The sequence below is a fragment of the Aulostomus chinensis genome, chromosome 14, assembly GCF_037954235.1.
Source record: "Aulostomus chinensis isolate RoL2024-O1b breed Wild chromosome 14, RoL_Achi_v1.0, whole genome shotgun sequence".
In the NCBI taxonomy this organism is placed as follows: Eukaryota; Metazoa; Chordata; class Actinopteri; order Syngnathiformes; family Aulostomidae; genus Aulostomus; species Aulostomus chinensis.
This window is the reverse complement of record NC_141333.1, coordinates 210,001-226,947: the sequence shown is the minus strand read 5'-3', so window position 1 is coordinate 226,947 and position 16,947 is coordinate 210,001. Positions and strand designations below refer to the sequence as shown.

General features: G+C 45.4%; 2 protein-coding genes across 3 annotated transcripts in view; one reads left to right on the top strand and one right to left on the bottom strand.

Moving 5' to 3' along the window:
* Positions 1–615: 615 nt before the first annotated feature.
* Positions 616–7,793, top strand: stx6 (syntaxin 6). Its single transcript, XM_086223273.1, has 8 exons — positions 616–889; positions 2,663–2,832; positions 2,919–3,013; positions 3,084–3,137; positions 3,209–3,337; positions 4,351–4,457; positions 7,109–7,203; positions 7,404–7,793. The coding sequence occupies exons 1-8, from the start codon at positions 855–857 to the stop codon at positions 7,478–7,480; spliced, it is 762 nt and encodes a 253-aa protein (XP_086079399.1). The 5' UTR covers positions 616–854; the 3' UTR covers positions 7,481–7,793.
* Positions 7,794–9,840: 2,047 nt separating this feature from the next.
* LOC147249330 (uncharacterized) overlaps positions 9,841–16,947 on the bottom strand; it is a 16,627-nt gene continuing 9,520 nt past the window's right edge. The window contains exons 4-7 of one of the 2 annotated variants that reach the window (XM_086223268.1): positions 11,541–11,751; positions 11,205–11,296; positions 10,960–11,123; positions 9,841–10,560 (exon numbers count right to left, since the gene is read on the bottom strand). In XM_086223268.1, the coding sequence (XP_086079394.1) occupies positions 11,009–11,123; positions 11,205–11,296; positions 11,541–11,751 (418 nt within the window). In that variant the 3' untranslated portion in view covers positions 9,841–10,560; positions 10,960–11,008. The remainder of the gene's footprint in view (positions 10,561–10,959; positions 11,124–11,204; positions 11,297–11,540; positions 11,752–16,947) is intronic. The other variant, XM_086223267.1, reaches the window with a different exon arrangement.

Genomic DNA, 16,947 nt, shown 5'->3' with positions numbered 1-16,947 from the left:
CAGTTTGATTAGAAAACACAATTTCAGATGACGGTATCAGGCTCATACACAAGCCGTAAAGCACATTTCCCAGCTGATTATCATGAATATTGTTTTTCTCTCACTTCCTGGGAATCCTCTTGAAACCATGGTGCCCTGCCACCCCGCTGTGACCTGCGGGGGGTCCGTGTCTTTGAAAAGACATCACATCATATTTTCTCGGGTGTAGAATTTGCAGATGCTTGTAAAATAAAGCTATTATACAATAAGTATTTTAACCCTTTTAATGCTACTGGTGACCGTGGAGGACGCACCTCTGCCAGGTGAATTGATCGTCTGTTCTGATTGATTGAAGTGTGGTTTACCTGCTGAATACGACAGCGTTCATGCACCTGATCTTCTTGTTTACAGGGTTAGGAGCTCCCTTTCACCCTTCGTTCCTTCCATCTTTGAATGTGCGTTGTTATACTGAAGAGACCGGACTAAGTCACTGCACTGGTTCTGATTCTGAGACAAACAGACCTGACCAGTCCAGTGACACGTGTCCCTCATAGCTGGAGGACAGGAGGGGCCCGGGATCTACTTCAGTTACCGAGCCTCAAACCTGCGTCAAACAGACGGACAACGGAGCCAACATGGCACTTTAGTTACCCACTCATATTTACTCTGTCTGAGACAACACACCACCGTTTAACGTGCGTGTGTGCGTGCGTGTGTGTGACATCATCGGTCAGTTTCCGTTACAGAGTCGCCGCCTCATGTAAACAAAGTCAGTCGCATTAAAGTGAACAAGGCCGGTGAAGCGAGTCCGGATCCGTCGTTCTGTGTGATGGAGCTCCGCTGGGACTGATCCAGGACTGATCCAAATCGGCAGCATGTCCATGGAAGACCCGTTCTTCGTCGTGAAAGGGTTAGAAATATTCACAGCAAGCGAGTGCTAGTGTTAGCTAGCGCAGCCTGGGAGCCAGTTGCTAAACAAATTTAGCTTATGAACCACTTCATACCTAAGCAGAGATATAACCAGACAGGGACCAGTTTGAAACAGAAGTTTAACCAGACTATCGGAAGTGGTTTGAACTGGAGGTCTTTCCTCAGACCGAGTAGCAGCGAGCTAACCGGGATGCTAACGGTGCTCTGTTGTGCAGTCTGCGTCTGTTAGCATGGTGTTAGCACACAGGGCGTCCATGAGCACGGGCATCCTCCCGTTGGTATTATTATTATTATTATTAATTGTGTCATCGGAACCGTTTCAAGTGGTCACGTGAAATCTTAGCGCATCCACGGAACACGAACGTGATAAAACAGCTCGTCTCTCAGTGACGTCACTAAAGTGAATGAAGGGAAACCGGTAGTTTACGAAAACATGATAAGGCATTTTGCGGTGATGACCTCATCTTAACTTCTAGCTGTCCTTCCAGCCATCCATCCATTTTCTACTTCGCTTATCCGTTAAGGGTCGTGGAGGGGTGGCGGGGGTGGAGCCTAATCCCTTCTGTCATTGGGTGAGAGGCGTGGTTCACCCTGGATGGGTCACCAGTCCGTCTCAGGGCCATCAGGAGCAATAAGGGGTTCAGTATCTTGCTCAAGGACGCTTGGACATGGTCACCAGGGGAAGTGGGGATCGAACCAGCGACCCTTCAGTTGTTAGACAGCCACTCTACCTCTGAACCACGCTGCCCAACTTCTAACTGTCCAGTGGAAAATAAAAGAAATGGAATCTAATCATTCTGAGGGTGTTGGTTCAGGGCTAAGATTAATTAATTATAAAAAATGAATTTTGAAAAATATCACAGTCAGGCGGCCCGGTGGAGCAGTGGTCCTCCCTGTGGCCCCCAGCAAGAAGGTTGTGGGTGGAGCAGTGGTCCTCCCTGTGGCCCCCCATCAAGAAGGTTGTGGGAGGAGCCCCGGCTGCAGCACGGGGTCTTTCTGGGTGAGTCTCCATGTTCTCCCTGTTCCTGCTGGGTTCTCTCTGGTACTCCAGCTTCCTCCACAGTCCAAAGACATCAAGAGGGACCAGGTTAATCCAGACTCTAAATTGACCGTAGGCGTGGCTGGGAGAGCCAATGGTTGTCTGTCTCTATGTGTTGGCCCTGCCATGGACTGGTGACCTGTCCAGGGGGAAGGCTGCTGGGATAGGCTCCACCCCCACCACCCTCAACAGGAGAAGAGGGAGAACATGGAGGGAGGGATGATGGATGGAGGGATGATGGGTGGATGGATAAAGGGAATATCACAGGCCCCTGATGATGCTATGCAAAGCTAACAAACTCTTAGCTCACTCAGAACTCCAGCTAGTGAGGCCAAACCTGTGGGTTCCAACCCATGAATCTGACGCTGAATGAATCGAACCTGGACCTCCACCTATGTATGGCACCTGTCTGACAGCTCCATCGGCACTGAGACATTTCAGCTGGAATGATTTACATCTGTTCAGCTATCACATGATCAAACTCTTCTGATGACAACATTTCTTCAAGTGATCTGAACTGCTGACACACGTTGTGCATGAGGTTTACGTTAACGTTAGGGTTACGTAGGACAAAACGTGAGTTTTTTTGTTTGCAACTTGACAAAATGGTGGAGTGAAGAGATTCGATGAGAAAGAAGATGAAATGTGATTGAGTGAATTGATGATGAGCTGTTTCTCCTCTTGTTGTTGGCGACGTCATGTTGGGGTGAACAGGGAGGTGCAGAAGGCAGTCAATGCAGCTCAGAGCCTTCATCACAGATGGAGCGAGTTGCTGCAGGAAGGGGGTGGAGCCTCAAAGGAGGAGATGGACTGGACAACCAATGAGCTGCGGAACAGCTTGCGCTCCATCGAGTGGGATCTGGAGGACCTTGACGAGACCATCAATATCCTTTAAAGGCGGTTCATCGTGTGACCTGCATGGTTGAAGGTGAATATTTGAAGTTGTGTTTTTTCTTAACGATCAGTGAACGCATTGTTGAGTCCAACCCAAAGAAATTCAACCTGGATGCAGCAGAGCTGGCAAAGAGGAAGGCGTTCATCACCAGCACCAGGCTCACCGTCAAGGTAGCGTCGGTATTTCTCACTGAACATCGCCACCACTGGTGAGTGTGAGCAAACTCTGTCTCTCTTGAAGGAAATGAAGGAGCAGATGTCGACCCCAGCGTCCATCAATGGGAAGAACAAGCAGGTAACACAGACCATAATACCCCACGCTGCACACACTGGCGCCATGTTGACATGTGTTTTCCTGACAACTAGGCTTTGCTGGGTGACAGCGGTGCTCAGGGTCCAATCTGGCAGCCGGGTCCCGATAAATACAGCCGCCTTGACCGCCAGCTGCAAAACGCCAATGCCCAGTTCATCGAGGAGCAACAGGTTCAGCAGCAGGTACAACGGCCCGATCAGTCCCCGTGACCGAGGTGTGATTTCATCAACACCTGACCAGTACCAGCCAGTCACACAGCCAGTTAAACATGAGTTTACATGGGGGGTCTGCGCTGCCCTGCCAATAACCTGCCTCAGGAGGAGGTATCAGAGCCGCGTCATAGGTAGAATTAGGGTGGATGTCGGTAAATGGAACAGCGTGGGCCGGTCAGGGCTGTGATACTGAACGCCGTGTATTTTTTTATGGTAAAACGTAACAAATCTCAGAAGAAAATCAGCCAACCAGCATCCAGCTTTACAAAAAGGATGAGTGTGAAATGGGGAGGCCGTGAGGTCTGCGCTCTACTGGCACCAAGAGCTGAGGACAATTTTTTTTGCCTCACGACAGGGATGGTTAAAGACGGGCTGCTGCTGGAAAAGTTGGTCCAACAGCTACAGGAGGGCGGCATTAGAGGAGACTACACTCAGGCCCCTAGCAAGCTAACAAACTTGGGTAGCACTTGAGGACAGAGGTGCTGGACGCCTGCCGTGGGCTTGGCGGGCGAACATGTTCAGCAACATGATGAGGGACTTGAGCCGGAGACGAGGAGTCAGGGCTGCAGGAGGGATTATTCTGCTATTTTTCTGGTTTTTAACCAGTCCACTACATAAAAGTGATTTTCATTTTCATTTTTATGGTTTACTGTCAACACGCATCTGATCCTTTGAGGTGTGATGTCACTAGGCTGATAGTGACAGTGACAAAGGTGTCATGTCATCATGATTTGAGGTCATCATGTACCCCAGAAACAACGGTAGAGGACGCAGTGTGGTTATTTATGCATAAACATCAATGACGCAACCCTCCTTTCCCCTCACAGCAGGATTGACCAGTGGATGATTGTGGTGTTACCTGTTAGCCCACAAGTAAAACACCACTTTTAGGTTTCTTCTCAGGTGATAAGGGGGGTTTCATTTTTAGCTGAAGAAAACCCAGTTTCCTGTCTCAGATATCAGCTGATTTGTGTATCCATCAGCTGATTGCAGAGCAGCAGGATGAGCAGCTGGAACTGGTGTCCGGAACTATTGGTGTCCTGAAGAACATGTCAGAGAGGATCGGCATGGAGCTGGATGAACAAGCCGTGTAAGAACCTTTACCTAAGCAGTTTCCTGGACCAATCAGAACTGTCTGCTCACACTCACTGTGCCAAATGCCTCTCAGACTGACCCTACCCCCTGAAGCCCTATCGTTCAAGAATTCCATCAGTTATCAGTTGTGTTGATACGTCAGTGACCTCAGCGTTAAATATGTGCACGCACGCACACACACACACGCGCGCGCGCACACACACACGCACGCACACACGAGCTCAGGGGATTGTGATGTAAAACAACCCTTCGCAGTAACTCAACGTGTCCTCTTCACATAGCGAATGTCATGTCAGTGAACATCATGAAGCTAATGCTCATATTGTGTTAGGGGATATTGTTAGCCAATTTCATGTTGCTAACGTCACGTCACTAATAGCATGTAGCACCATCACGTAGTTGATGCCACGTTAGCCAGTATTATCGAGTACCATTGCAGGGATGCCCTGGCCACTGGGAAAAGGGGGACAATTCCTGAAAAGGCCGGTTCAGCCCAGGCAGGCTGGGCTGCAGAGGAAGAAAAAAAAAGTGTTGTTTTTTTTTAACAGGTCTATATAATTTCCAATATACGTGATTATCTTTTATTAAGCTAGCACTGTAGCAGCCTTCATAAAAATGTCACAAAGCAAGCAACATGCTCAGCATGCTAGCCTGCCACACCGAGGGAGACACGTCTGCTGGGGTTTGCGGTCCCTTGGGCGTCGCTGTGGCGCTCCCTGTCTGGTCCTGTCTGACCTGAGAATTTTGCTGAAATCTGATTGGCTATTTGGCTCAGTTGGTTTGGTTTCTCTTTCATCCCAATCAGTCTCAGTCAGCTGTTTTTGTGGCGTGAACGTGATGGAGAGCGAGAGAAAAAATGTCAAAAAGAAAGAAGACAGGTGAGAAAGAAATGGGCGGAGCAGAAAAGATGAGATTAAAGAAAAAGCTGCTACAGCAAAATGCTGCCAAACTAACAGACCTCTTCAGAGTGGGAGGGCGGGTGGTGGTCAGGATGCTGAAGCTGCAGGAGCAGGAGCCGGCACGGCGGACACGCCGACAGGTGGGCACAGTGGAAACTTGGAGCAGGTTAAACTGGCTAAATATTCAACCTAGCTGGCTCTGCATGTATTCATTATGCAAAGTTTTTGGTAACAAAGTAAGGTTATATACTTTGTAGTCCTCATGCATGACTGAATGCAGGGTGGACTTGGAGCATCATGGATTCGTCTTGTTGCTCGTCACTGATTATGTACCGTATTTTCCGCACTATAAGGCGCACCCTCAATGAACGGCCTATTTTAAAACTGTTTGTAGGGCGCACCGCATTGTAAGGCGCATAGAATACAAACGACTGTAGTGGCTGGGGTTGCATTATGAAACCAGTAGATGGAGCTGCGCTAAAGAGAACGTCAACAAAACAGTCCAATAAGTCAGTCGGTCAAACCTTATTAATAGAATACAAACCAACGTTCTGAAAACTCACGCCCAAAACAAGTTGGTGCATTCACAAATGTGGAGGGGAACTTTTCCCTGATTCAGTAAAAACGTAAAAGAAACAGTCTGATACCGCTACGGTCAATCAAACGCTAGTGCCATCACAATATAGTAACTCTCAAAATAGTGCAAATAACAATAACTAAATAACTGAACGTTGTTCAAACGTTAATGTCCATATTCACAATATCTCCCAGCCTCGTTCAGTTGTAAACACGTGAAAGAAACACGTAAAGCTCACTCTTTCAGTTCATTCCTCATCCACAAATCCATCGAATTCTTCCTCTTCAGCGTCCGAGTTGAACAGTTGGACGGGTACGGCATCCAACGTGCCCGGTTCCGTCTCGTCAAAGTCGTCATTATCCAAGTCTGTGTTGCCGTTGTTGTCTTGAAGTTCATTGACAATACCATTTTTACCGCCATTACTTCGGCGACGCCCCCTGACTATGGTAGCCATAATTAACCAATATTTATCCATATATAAGGCGCATCGGATTATAAGGCGCACTGTCAGTTTTTGAGAAAATGCAAGGTTTTTTGTGCCTTATAGTGCAGAAAATACGGTAAGTGATTTTACCGCCTTTATGATTGTAAAAACGATACAATCATTCTTTTTTGCACCTGAAGATGGAGTTTACCTCAGACGTTCTTCCCCAGTTGTCTGGACCACTTGGCCACAGCCAGGATTCCAGGACTTTGTTTCCTGAGCAACTAAAAAATCCCTTTTATGTTGTAAAACAACGCAGCACTGTGGTTTCTTCTGTTGTGAAAAGTAGTTCACATTTTGGTCGTTGGCAATACAGTGTGGATGTCACCCAGGTCTTGTTTTGATTCATTCTAATGGTACATGCTCATGAAGGTGTTCTAACCATGAGCCATTGACAGTGATTTGCGCCTGAAATGCCCTAAAGGCCGCACACCTCGAGGACCTCTGCAGCTCTACTTCCCGGGCTGAAGTGGCGACCCAGCAAGTCCCTGTACCATCAGTTAGTTCTCACCATGTAGCTGGCATCATGGAGCTTTGATATTTTCACTAAAACTATGTAGCCTGTTTAGCCTTTTGGTTGTCTGTGTTCTAAATGTGTGTTTTTGTGTCCTTGTCTCAAGATGTGTGTTGTGATTGTATCATCAAAGCTACAAGGACCGATGAATTGTCTTTGTCTTGACTTCCAGGATGTTGGATGACTTCAGCCATGAAGTGGACAACACTCAGTCTAGACTGGACAATGTCATGAAGAAATTGGCCAAAGTGTCCCACATGACCAGCGGTAAAGTGCCTGGCAACACGACATATTTAGTCCAGATGGCGCTGCTCTGATGTCATACTCGTGTCAAGTTTTGATTATCTTAGAAATAATGATGATAGTCACCAATCACAGCTCCGTTACACTTGTGTGTGTGTGTGTGTGTGTGTGTGTGTGTGTGTGTGTGTGTGTGTGTGTGTGTGTGTGTGTGTGTGCGTGTGCAGATCGCCGGCAGTGGTGTGCTATCGGTGTGTTGCTCGCCATCCTGTTTGTCATCATCCTCCTCCTCATCATCCTCTGATGATCTGGACTATACTGGACCCACCTGGGACTCTATTGGATTTAACCAGACCCACTGGGACTCCCCTGAACCCACCTAGACTATACTATACTCTGTTGAACCAACCTCAACTCAAGTGGACTGAAGAGACATTTGGGGTGTGTTTAACTTTTGAATCCTGTCGCCAGGGTCATTTTTGTTTGGGTTTTTGTTTAAAGGGCTCTGACACAAACCAGTTTAATTCCATTTAAAGTCCAGTTTTCCTCTACTTGAACCAATTTCAAAGACAACTTTGTTAACCCTAAGCAATGAAACATGACGATTCACAGCAACCCTTCAACAACAAGTCTCAATGCGTACATATAACATCAAGAATACACATAACCCTAACAAAGTGTTGTTAGGTGTGGTTCAGCAACCTGAAGGTCAACCCTACCTACACCCCACAGGTCAGGCCTAACTATGGCCTACCCACAGCCCAAATATAAGCCCTACCTACACCCCACAGGTCAGGCCTAACTATGGCCTACCCACAGCCCAAATATAAGCCCTACCTACACCCCACAGGTCAGGCCTAACTATGGCCTACCCACAGCCCAAATATAAGCCCTACCTACACCCCACAGGTCAGGCCTAACTATGGCCTACCCACAGCCCAAATATAAGCCCTACCTAAACCCCACAGGTCAGGCCTAACTATGGCCTACCCACAGCCCAAATATAAGCCCTACCTACACCCCACAGGTCAGGCCTAACTATGGCCTACCCACAGCCCAAATATAAGCCCTACCTACACCCCACAGGTCAGGCCTAACTATGGCCTACCCACAGCCCAAATATAAGCCCTACCTACACCCCACAGGTCAGGCCTAACTATGGCCTACCCACAGCCCAAATATAAGCCCTACCTACACCCCACAGGTCAGGCCTAACTATGGCCTACCCACAGCCCAAATATAAGCCCTACCTACACCCCACAGGTCAGGCCTAACTATGGCCTACCCACAGCCCAAATATAAGCCCTACCTACACCCCACAGGTCAGGCCTAACTATGCCCTACCCACAGCCCAAATATAAGCCCTACCTACTCCCCACAGGTAAGGCACACCTACACCGAGACTGCAACCGTGAGAATGCACATGCCAGGGTCAGCTCTGGAAGATTGAATACACTCACAATCTGTTGGTCATACAAAGAAACGGAGTCTCTGTGTACTTCCAATAATCTTGGAGTGGATTTTCACAATATTATTGAGACTGCATTTGTCCTTTGGTAACGGGTCATTGAACCAGCAACTCCACTGTAACTCATTTTGGCCGTGGTTTAACTCAGGCTCAACTCAAGCTCAACTCAAGCTCAACTCCATTTGAACCCATTTTAACTCTGACTCTTAAATCTCTGTTTTGCTTGAACAGAAGTAACAAGAACACAAAAACACTAACCGTAACTTGCTGATATTTTCCGTTTACAGATAGTTTTGTTTTTTGACTTTAAATGACTGAATTGGTCTCCGCTGCACTGTACTCGTGGGTTTGTTTTGTTCTCCAGGTGTTTATTTTGTGTCCTTCACATATTTGATTTGTTCCATGGACGTGTTTTTGTTGTATTTTTTTCAACTGACATGTTTATTTTGTTTCCTTATTGTGTGTTTTTTGCTCCTTAATTGGTTCATTTTATCCCCCTTATGCTTTTATTTTCTTCCATCTACACTGAGGTTCCTTTCCGTTCCCTCTACCGTTTCTTGGAAATTCCACCTCAGTTGTGCTCTTAACTGCGTAGTGGATAGCAGCTTGTTTTCAAAACCAGTGCGTCACAGTGGATCCAATGGCGTCCTCCCATATCATCAACCTCAAGTGAGGTTGTTTATTGTCGGTACTCAGGCGTTTACAGACGCCAAAGCGTGACGATCAACACGTGTAATAACGGCCTCACTCCATGATGTGGTGACATGTGAGTCATTTCTTTTCAGATATTCAGTGTTTTGAAACCAAAAAAGTTGTTAAAAGTAATATAAAAGGGTTACCTTCTCTTCTGCACACTCATGCTTATCAAAATGTGAAAAACTTCATATTTTGATTTCTTTCAAAAAAATAAAAAAAATAAAATATTATAAAAATATTAAATAAGTAACAGGCAGAAAAATCATTGTTTTGGACCATTAAGTGGAAGGCCTGTGTGGGTCTCAGACCACACTTTGAGAACCCTGCTCAGCGGCTTTGTGTTTCTTCGTGCTGCTCATCATGTGAAGCCCTTCAAGTGTCACTGACATGGAACAGACCTGTGGCAGCTGAATGCACCACAGGGTTGACCAGCTGGGTTTGTCAGTGTCTGTCAACAATAAATGGATTTCCAAACTGTTGAGTAGAGATTGATTGAAGTAATTTATTGAGATTATATTCAAATAAAAATACAAAATCTAAAAAATCATCAAATTAACAGCAGCCATTCAGTCATCAATATTTTGTGTCAGAATTGAAGGAAGGAGTAACCTTGTAGATGTTTTGATCCACCAAATGTACATGAATGTTCTGGGTTCACCGATGAAGAGAGAAGTGAGTACATTTGGTCTCTAAAAATACATCCATAATTGTATTTTTAAGTGTTAATTTTTTTTATATCAATGCATGGAACTGCTATGTTTCATCTGCAGTCCCCCCGAAAAGACAAGCTTGAATCCTCATATTCTTAATTTCTGTTGTCATAGTCGTTCACCGTTTCACAGCCGGCTACGCTACACAAGCAGGTCGATGTTCTGCACTGGTTTTCATTTAAATGATACAAACATGCTTGATGCTGACGTCACTTCACCAGCAGTCACAGCTGCACGCCTGCTGATCTGGGAAACTGGTCATCTTCCCATCATGGAACTTGTTAGCTTGCAGCGTGGCAGTGGTAGCCAGTCTCAGGGAGAGATGGGGCTACGATGGCAGTGACCTCAAACGTTGGAAGCCCTGCACAGTCGTAGAGGTGTTCTTGGTCAACAGAAGGGTCACCTGGTCCAGAGTGAGGCGGGCCACTTCCTGCCCATTCACCTCCAGGATCTCGTCTCCAACTGCTAGTAATCCTGTGTAAAGCTTCTCTGTGTCATCCATGTAGACACCTGCAGAAGACACGCACCATGTTGGCATAATTAGTCCTTAAACCCAACACACAAACCTAACAGTTAGAAGAAAGAAGAAGAGTCGAAACCTGAGCTTTGGATGTGTAAAACCAGTATAAAGAATATTACCATGGAGTGTCACAATAGCGGCTCATTTGAGGACAATGCTGCAAATCCAAGAGACCTCCTGGAGCAGTCTCTGTTACTCTGAACTTTAGAGACTCTCCTGCAATGAGTCACCAGGACTCTTCATTACTGGAGGCACAGCAGAACCCTGTCAGTCTGCACAGCAGCCGACATGTGAATGGGCTGCAGTGCCATTTTCGCCTCATCCTTTTACAGTTGTAGAAGCTGTAGTACTTTTCAGTAGTAGCTGTAGTACTGCAGTACCAACATCACCTCGTCCTCTGCCTTTGCTGACCAGGAAGCCAAAGGTTCCATTCTTCAGTCAACTTAGCTTCAACAGAAAGGTTCCATCAGAACCAACCTGAAGAACCCGACCAACAGTATGCAGCGAGCTGGGATGGCCCACGTCCTCCGTAAGTGGACATTGTTTCAGGACACTGGGACAAAGGTGAACAGACAGAGTAAATGGCCGTTGACCAGCAGAAAGACAAATCCAGAAAGACAGACAGGTGTGTTACCAATCAGCAGCTGGCCAGTAGTCAGGTGAGTGATCTCCCTCCTCAAAACTCTGAACCGACAATGACTTCCTCAACTGCAGATTGGGTGACCTCTGGTGGACAGACAGGATTCAACAGGTGAGGTCTGACATGCCATGAATGACTCCAATGTCTACAACATAGTTACTGTGATGAATGTCAGTCCATAGCATCATTAGCACCCTACTGCGAAGAGGTCAAGTCAAGCCAATGTTAACTGTATGGTGCTGAAGAGTCATGAATCAGCCAGCGTGCAGTGCTGCCTTCGAATGTGAGATGTTGCAAATAATTTGTCAATCAGAGAACATAACTTCTCACCCCTCCTAACAACAGAGCAGGTGGCAATTTCTTGGATGGGCAGGATGACCTCCTGTGACCTGTGCATGCACGTTCAGATGAGGTGGGGTCCAACACAGTGGAGGGGGGTCCGATGGTGAAGCGGTCCAGGCTGCTGGAACGAGTCCTCAAAGTAACACTGGAGAGGAGACGACGCAGCAACAGACGAGAGGAATCCTCCCTGCTGCCGGACCTGCAGAAAACACACCACCCAATATTAGGAGTAGAATTACATTCATAATACCCTGTTTTTTTAGTGTTGCTACACTGTGACAACCCCATTAGTAGGATTGCTATTTACTGTATATGTATTTAGTATGAATGCTATTTTTAAAAATATTGTGTATTATCTTAGATACTCAAAGCGCTTTACAGTGTAGCCTCATTCTCAATGGTCTGTTCACCAGGGGGGATGAGGGATGTGACAAATGGTGATGATGATCACCATCATCACCATCATCACAGTCACCATCATCATCATCACAGTCACCATCATCATCACCATCATCATCACCATCATCACCATCATCATCACCATCATCACAGTCACCACCATCATCACCATCATCATCATCATCATCACAGTCACCATCATCATCACCATCATCATCACCACCATCATCATCATCACCATCATCACAGTCACCATCATCATCACCATCATCATCATCATCACCATTATCACCATCATCATCATCATCACAGTCACCACCATCACCATCATCATCATCATCATCACCATCATCACCATCATCACCATCATCACCACCTTCATCACAGTCACCATCATCATCACCACCATCATCACAGTCACCACCATCACCATCATCATCATCATCATCACCATCATCACCATCATCATCACCATCATCACAGTCACCATCATCATCATCATCACCATCATCACAGTCACCATCATCATCACCATCATCATCACAGTCACCATCATCATCACCATCACCTTCATCATCATCATCACCATCATCATCACAGTCACCATCATCATCACCATCACCTTCATCATCACCATCATCATCATCATCACCATCATCACAGTCACCATCATCATCACCATCATCTTCATCACCATCATCATCATCATCATCACCATCATCACAGTCACCATCATCATCACCATCATCATCACCATCATCACAGTCATCATCATCATCACCATCATCACAGTCACCATCATCATCACCTTCATCACCATCATCATCATTATCACCATCATCATCACCATCATCATGACAGTCACCATCATCATCACCATCATCATCATCACTGTCACCATCATAATCACCTTCATCACCATCATCATCATCATCACCATCATCATCACAGTCACCATCATCATCACCATCATCATCATCATCATCACCATCATCACAGTCACCATCATCATCACCATCATCACCATCATCACCATCATCACAGTCACCATCATCATCATCACCATCATCTACACCATCATCACAGTCACAATCATCATCATCACCACCATCATCACCATCATCATCACCATCATCACAGTCACCATCACCATCATCACCATCACCTTCATCATCACCATCATCATCATCATCATCATCATCACCATCATCATCACAGTCACCATCATCATCACCATCACCTTCATCACCATCATCATCATCACCATCATCATCATCACCATCATCACAGTCACCATCATCATCACCATCACCTTCATCACATCATCATCATCATCACCATCATCACAGTCACCATCATCATCACCTTCATGACCATCATCATCACCTTCATCACCATCATCATCATCACCATCACCTTCATCACCATCGTCATCATCATCACCATCATCACAGTCACCATCATCATCACCTTCATCACCATCATCATCACCACCATCATCATCACCATCATCACAGTCACCATCATCATCATCGCCATCACCTTCATCACCATCATCATCATCATCACCATCATCATCACAGTCACCATCATCATCATCATCATCATCACAGTCACCATCATCATCATCACCATCATCATCACCACCATCATCACCATCACCACCATCAGTCTCCATCATAATCATCACCATCATCATCACCACCATGATCACCATCACCATCATCAACATCATCACCATCATCACAGTCACCTTCATCATCACCATCATCATCATCATCATCACCATCACAGTCACCATCATCATCACCATCATCATCATCACCATCATAACCATCATCATCATCATCACAGTCACCATCATCATCATCACCATCATCACAGTCACCGCCATCATCATCATCATCATCACAGTCACCATCATCATCATCACCATCATCACAGTCACCATCATCATCACCATCATCATCACAGTCACCATCATGACAGTCACCATCATCACAGTCACCATCATCATCATCATCACGATCATCACAGTCACCATCATCATCATCACCACCATCATCACCATCATCATCACAGTCACCATCATCACAGTCACCATCATCATCACCATCACCTTCATCATCATCATCACCATCATCATCACAGTCACCATCATCATCACCATCAACTTCATCATCATCATCATCACCACCATCATCATCACAGTCACCATCATCATCACCATCATCACAGTCACCATCATCATCACCATCACCTTCATCACCATCATCATCATCATCATCACCATCATGATCATAACCATCATCACAGTCACCATCATCATCACCACCATCATCACCATCATCACCATCATCACAGTCACCATCATCATCACCTTCATCACCATCATCATCACCATCATCATCACCATCATCATGACAGTCACCATCATCATCACCATCATCACTGTCACCATCATCATCACCTTCATCACCATCATCATCATCATCATCATCACCATCATCATCACAGTCACCATCATCATCACCATCATCATCATCATCACCATCATCACAGTCACCATCATCATCACCTTCATCACCATCATCATCACCACCATCATCATCACCATCATCACAGTCACCATCATCATCATCACCATCACCTTCATCACCATCATCATCATCATCACCATCATCATCACAGTCACCATCATCATCATCATCATCATCACAGTCACCATCATCATCATCACCATCATCATCACCACCATCATCACCATCACCACCATCAGTCTCCATCATCATCATCACCATCATCATCACCACCATCATCACCATCACCATCATCAACATCATCATCATCATCACCATCATCACAGTCACCTTCATCATCACCATCATCATCATCATCATCACCATCATCATCACAGTCACCATCATCATCACCATCATCATCATCACCATCATAACCATCATCATCATCATCATCATCACAGTCACCATCATCATCATCACCATCATCACAGTCACCATCATCATCATCACCATCATCACAGTCACCATCATCATCACCATCATCATCACAGTCACCATCATGACAGTCACCATCATCACAGTCACCACCATCACCATCATCATCATCATCATCACCATCATCACCATCATCATCACCATCATCACAGTCACCATCATCATCATCATCACCATCATCACAGTCACCATCATCATCATCACCACCATCATCACCATCATCATCACAGTCACCATCATCACAGTCACCATCATCATCACCATCACCTTCATCATCATCATCACCATCATCATCACAGTCACCATCATCATCACCATCAACTTCATCATCACCATCATCATCATCATCACCACCATCATCATCACAGTCACCATCATCATCACCATCATCACAGTCACCATCATCATCACCATCACCTTCATCACAATCATCATCATCATCATCACCATCATGATCATAACCATCATCACAGTCACCATCATCATCACCACCATCATCACCATCATCACCATCATCACCATCATCACAGTCACCATCATCATCACCTTCATCACCATCATCATCACAGTCACCATCATCATCACCATCATCACTGTCACCATCATCATCACCTTCATCACCATCATCATCACCATCATCATCATCATCACCATCATCACAGTCACCATCATCATCACCTTCATCACCATCATCATCAACATCATCATCACCATCATCATCACAGTCACCATCATCATCACCATCATCATCATCACCATCATCATCACAATCATCATCACAGTCACCATCATCATCACCATCATCACAGTCACCATCATCATCACCTTCATCACAATCATCATCATGATCACCATCATCACCATCATCATGACAGTCACCATCATCATCATCACTGTCACCATCATCATTACCTTCATCACCATCATCATCATCATCATCACCATCATCATCACCATCATCATCACAGTCACCATCATCATCACCATCATCTTCATCACCATCATCATCATCATCACCATCATCACAGTCACCATCATCATCACCACCATCATCACCATCATCATCATCATCATCACCATCATCACAGTCACCATCATCATCACCTTCATCACCATCATCATCATTATCACCATCATCATCACCATCATCATCATCACTGTCACCATCATCATCACCTTCATCACCATCATCATCATCATCATCATCACCATCATCATCAGAGTAACCATCATCATCACCATCATCATCAGAGTAACCATCATCATCACCATCATCATCATCATCATCACCATCATCACAGTCACCATCATCATCACCTTCATCACCATCATCATCACCATCATCATCACCATCATCATCACAGTCACCATCATCATCACCATCATCACCATCATCATCATCATCATCATCACCATCATCACCATCATAACCATCATCACCATCATCACAGTCACCATCATCATCATCACCATCATCACCATCATCATCATCATCATCACCACCATCATCACAGTCACAATCATCATCATCACCACCATCATCACCATCATCATCATCATCACCATCATCACAGTCACCATCACCATCATCACCATCACCTTCATCATCACCATCATCATCACAATCATCATCAACATCATCATCACAGTCACCATCATCATCACCATCACCTTCATCATCATCGTCATCATCATCATCATCACCATCATCATCATCACCATCATCACAGTCACCATCACCTTCATCATCATCATCATCACTGTCACCTTCATCATCATCATCACCGTCACCTCCATCACCATCACCACCATCATAACCTTCATCATCATCACCATCATCATCATCATCACCGTCATCATCATCATCACCATCACCATCATCATCATCATCATCACCATAACCTTCACCATCATCACCATCACCTTCATCATCATCATCGTCACCTTCATCATCATCATCACCATCACCTTCATCATCA

What these genes read in the sequence shown, in the direction of transcription:
- stx6 (XM_086223273.1), top strand. Translation starts at nt 855, where the DNA reads ATGTCCATGGAAGACCCGTTCTTCGTCGTGAAAGG. An exon ending in GGACCTTGACGAGACCATCA is followed by an intron (nt 2,833 to 2,918) that starts ATATCCTTTAAA and finishes CGATCAGTGAAC; the next exon opens with GCATTGTTGAGTCCAACCCA. An exon ending in AGTGTCCCACATGACCAGCG is followed by an intron (nt 7,204 to 7,403) that starts GTAAAGTGCCTG and finishes GTGCGTGTGCAG; the next exon opens with ATCGCCGGCAGTGGTGTGCT.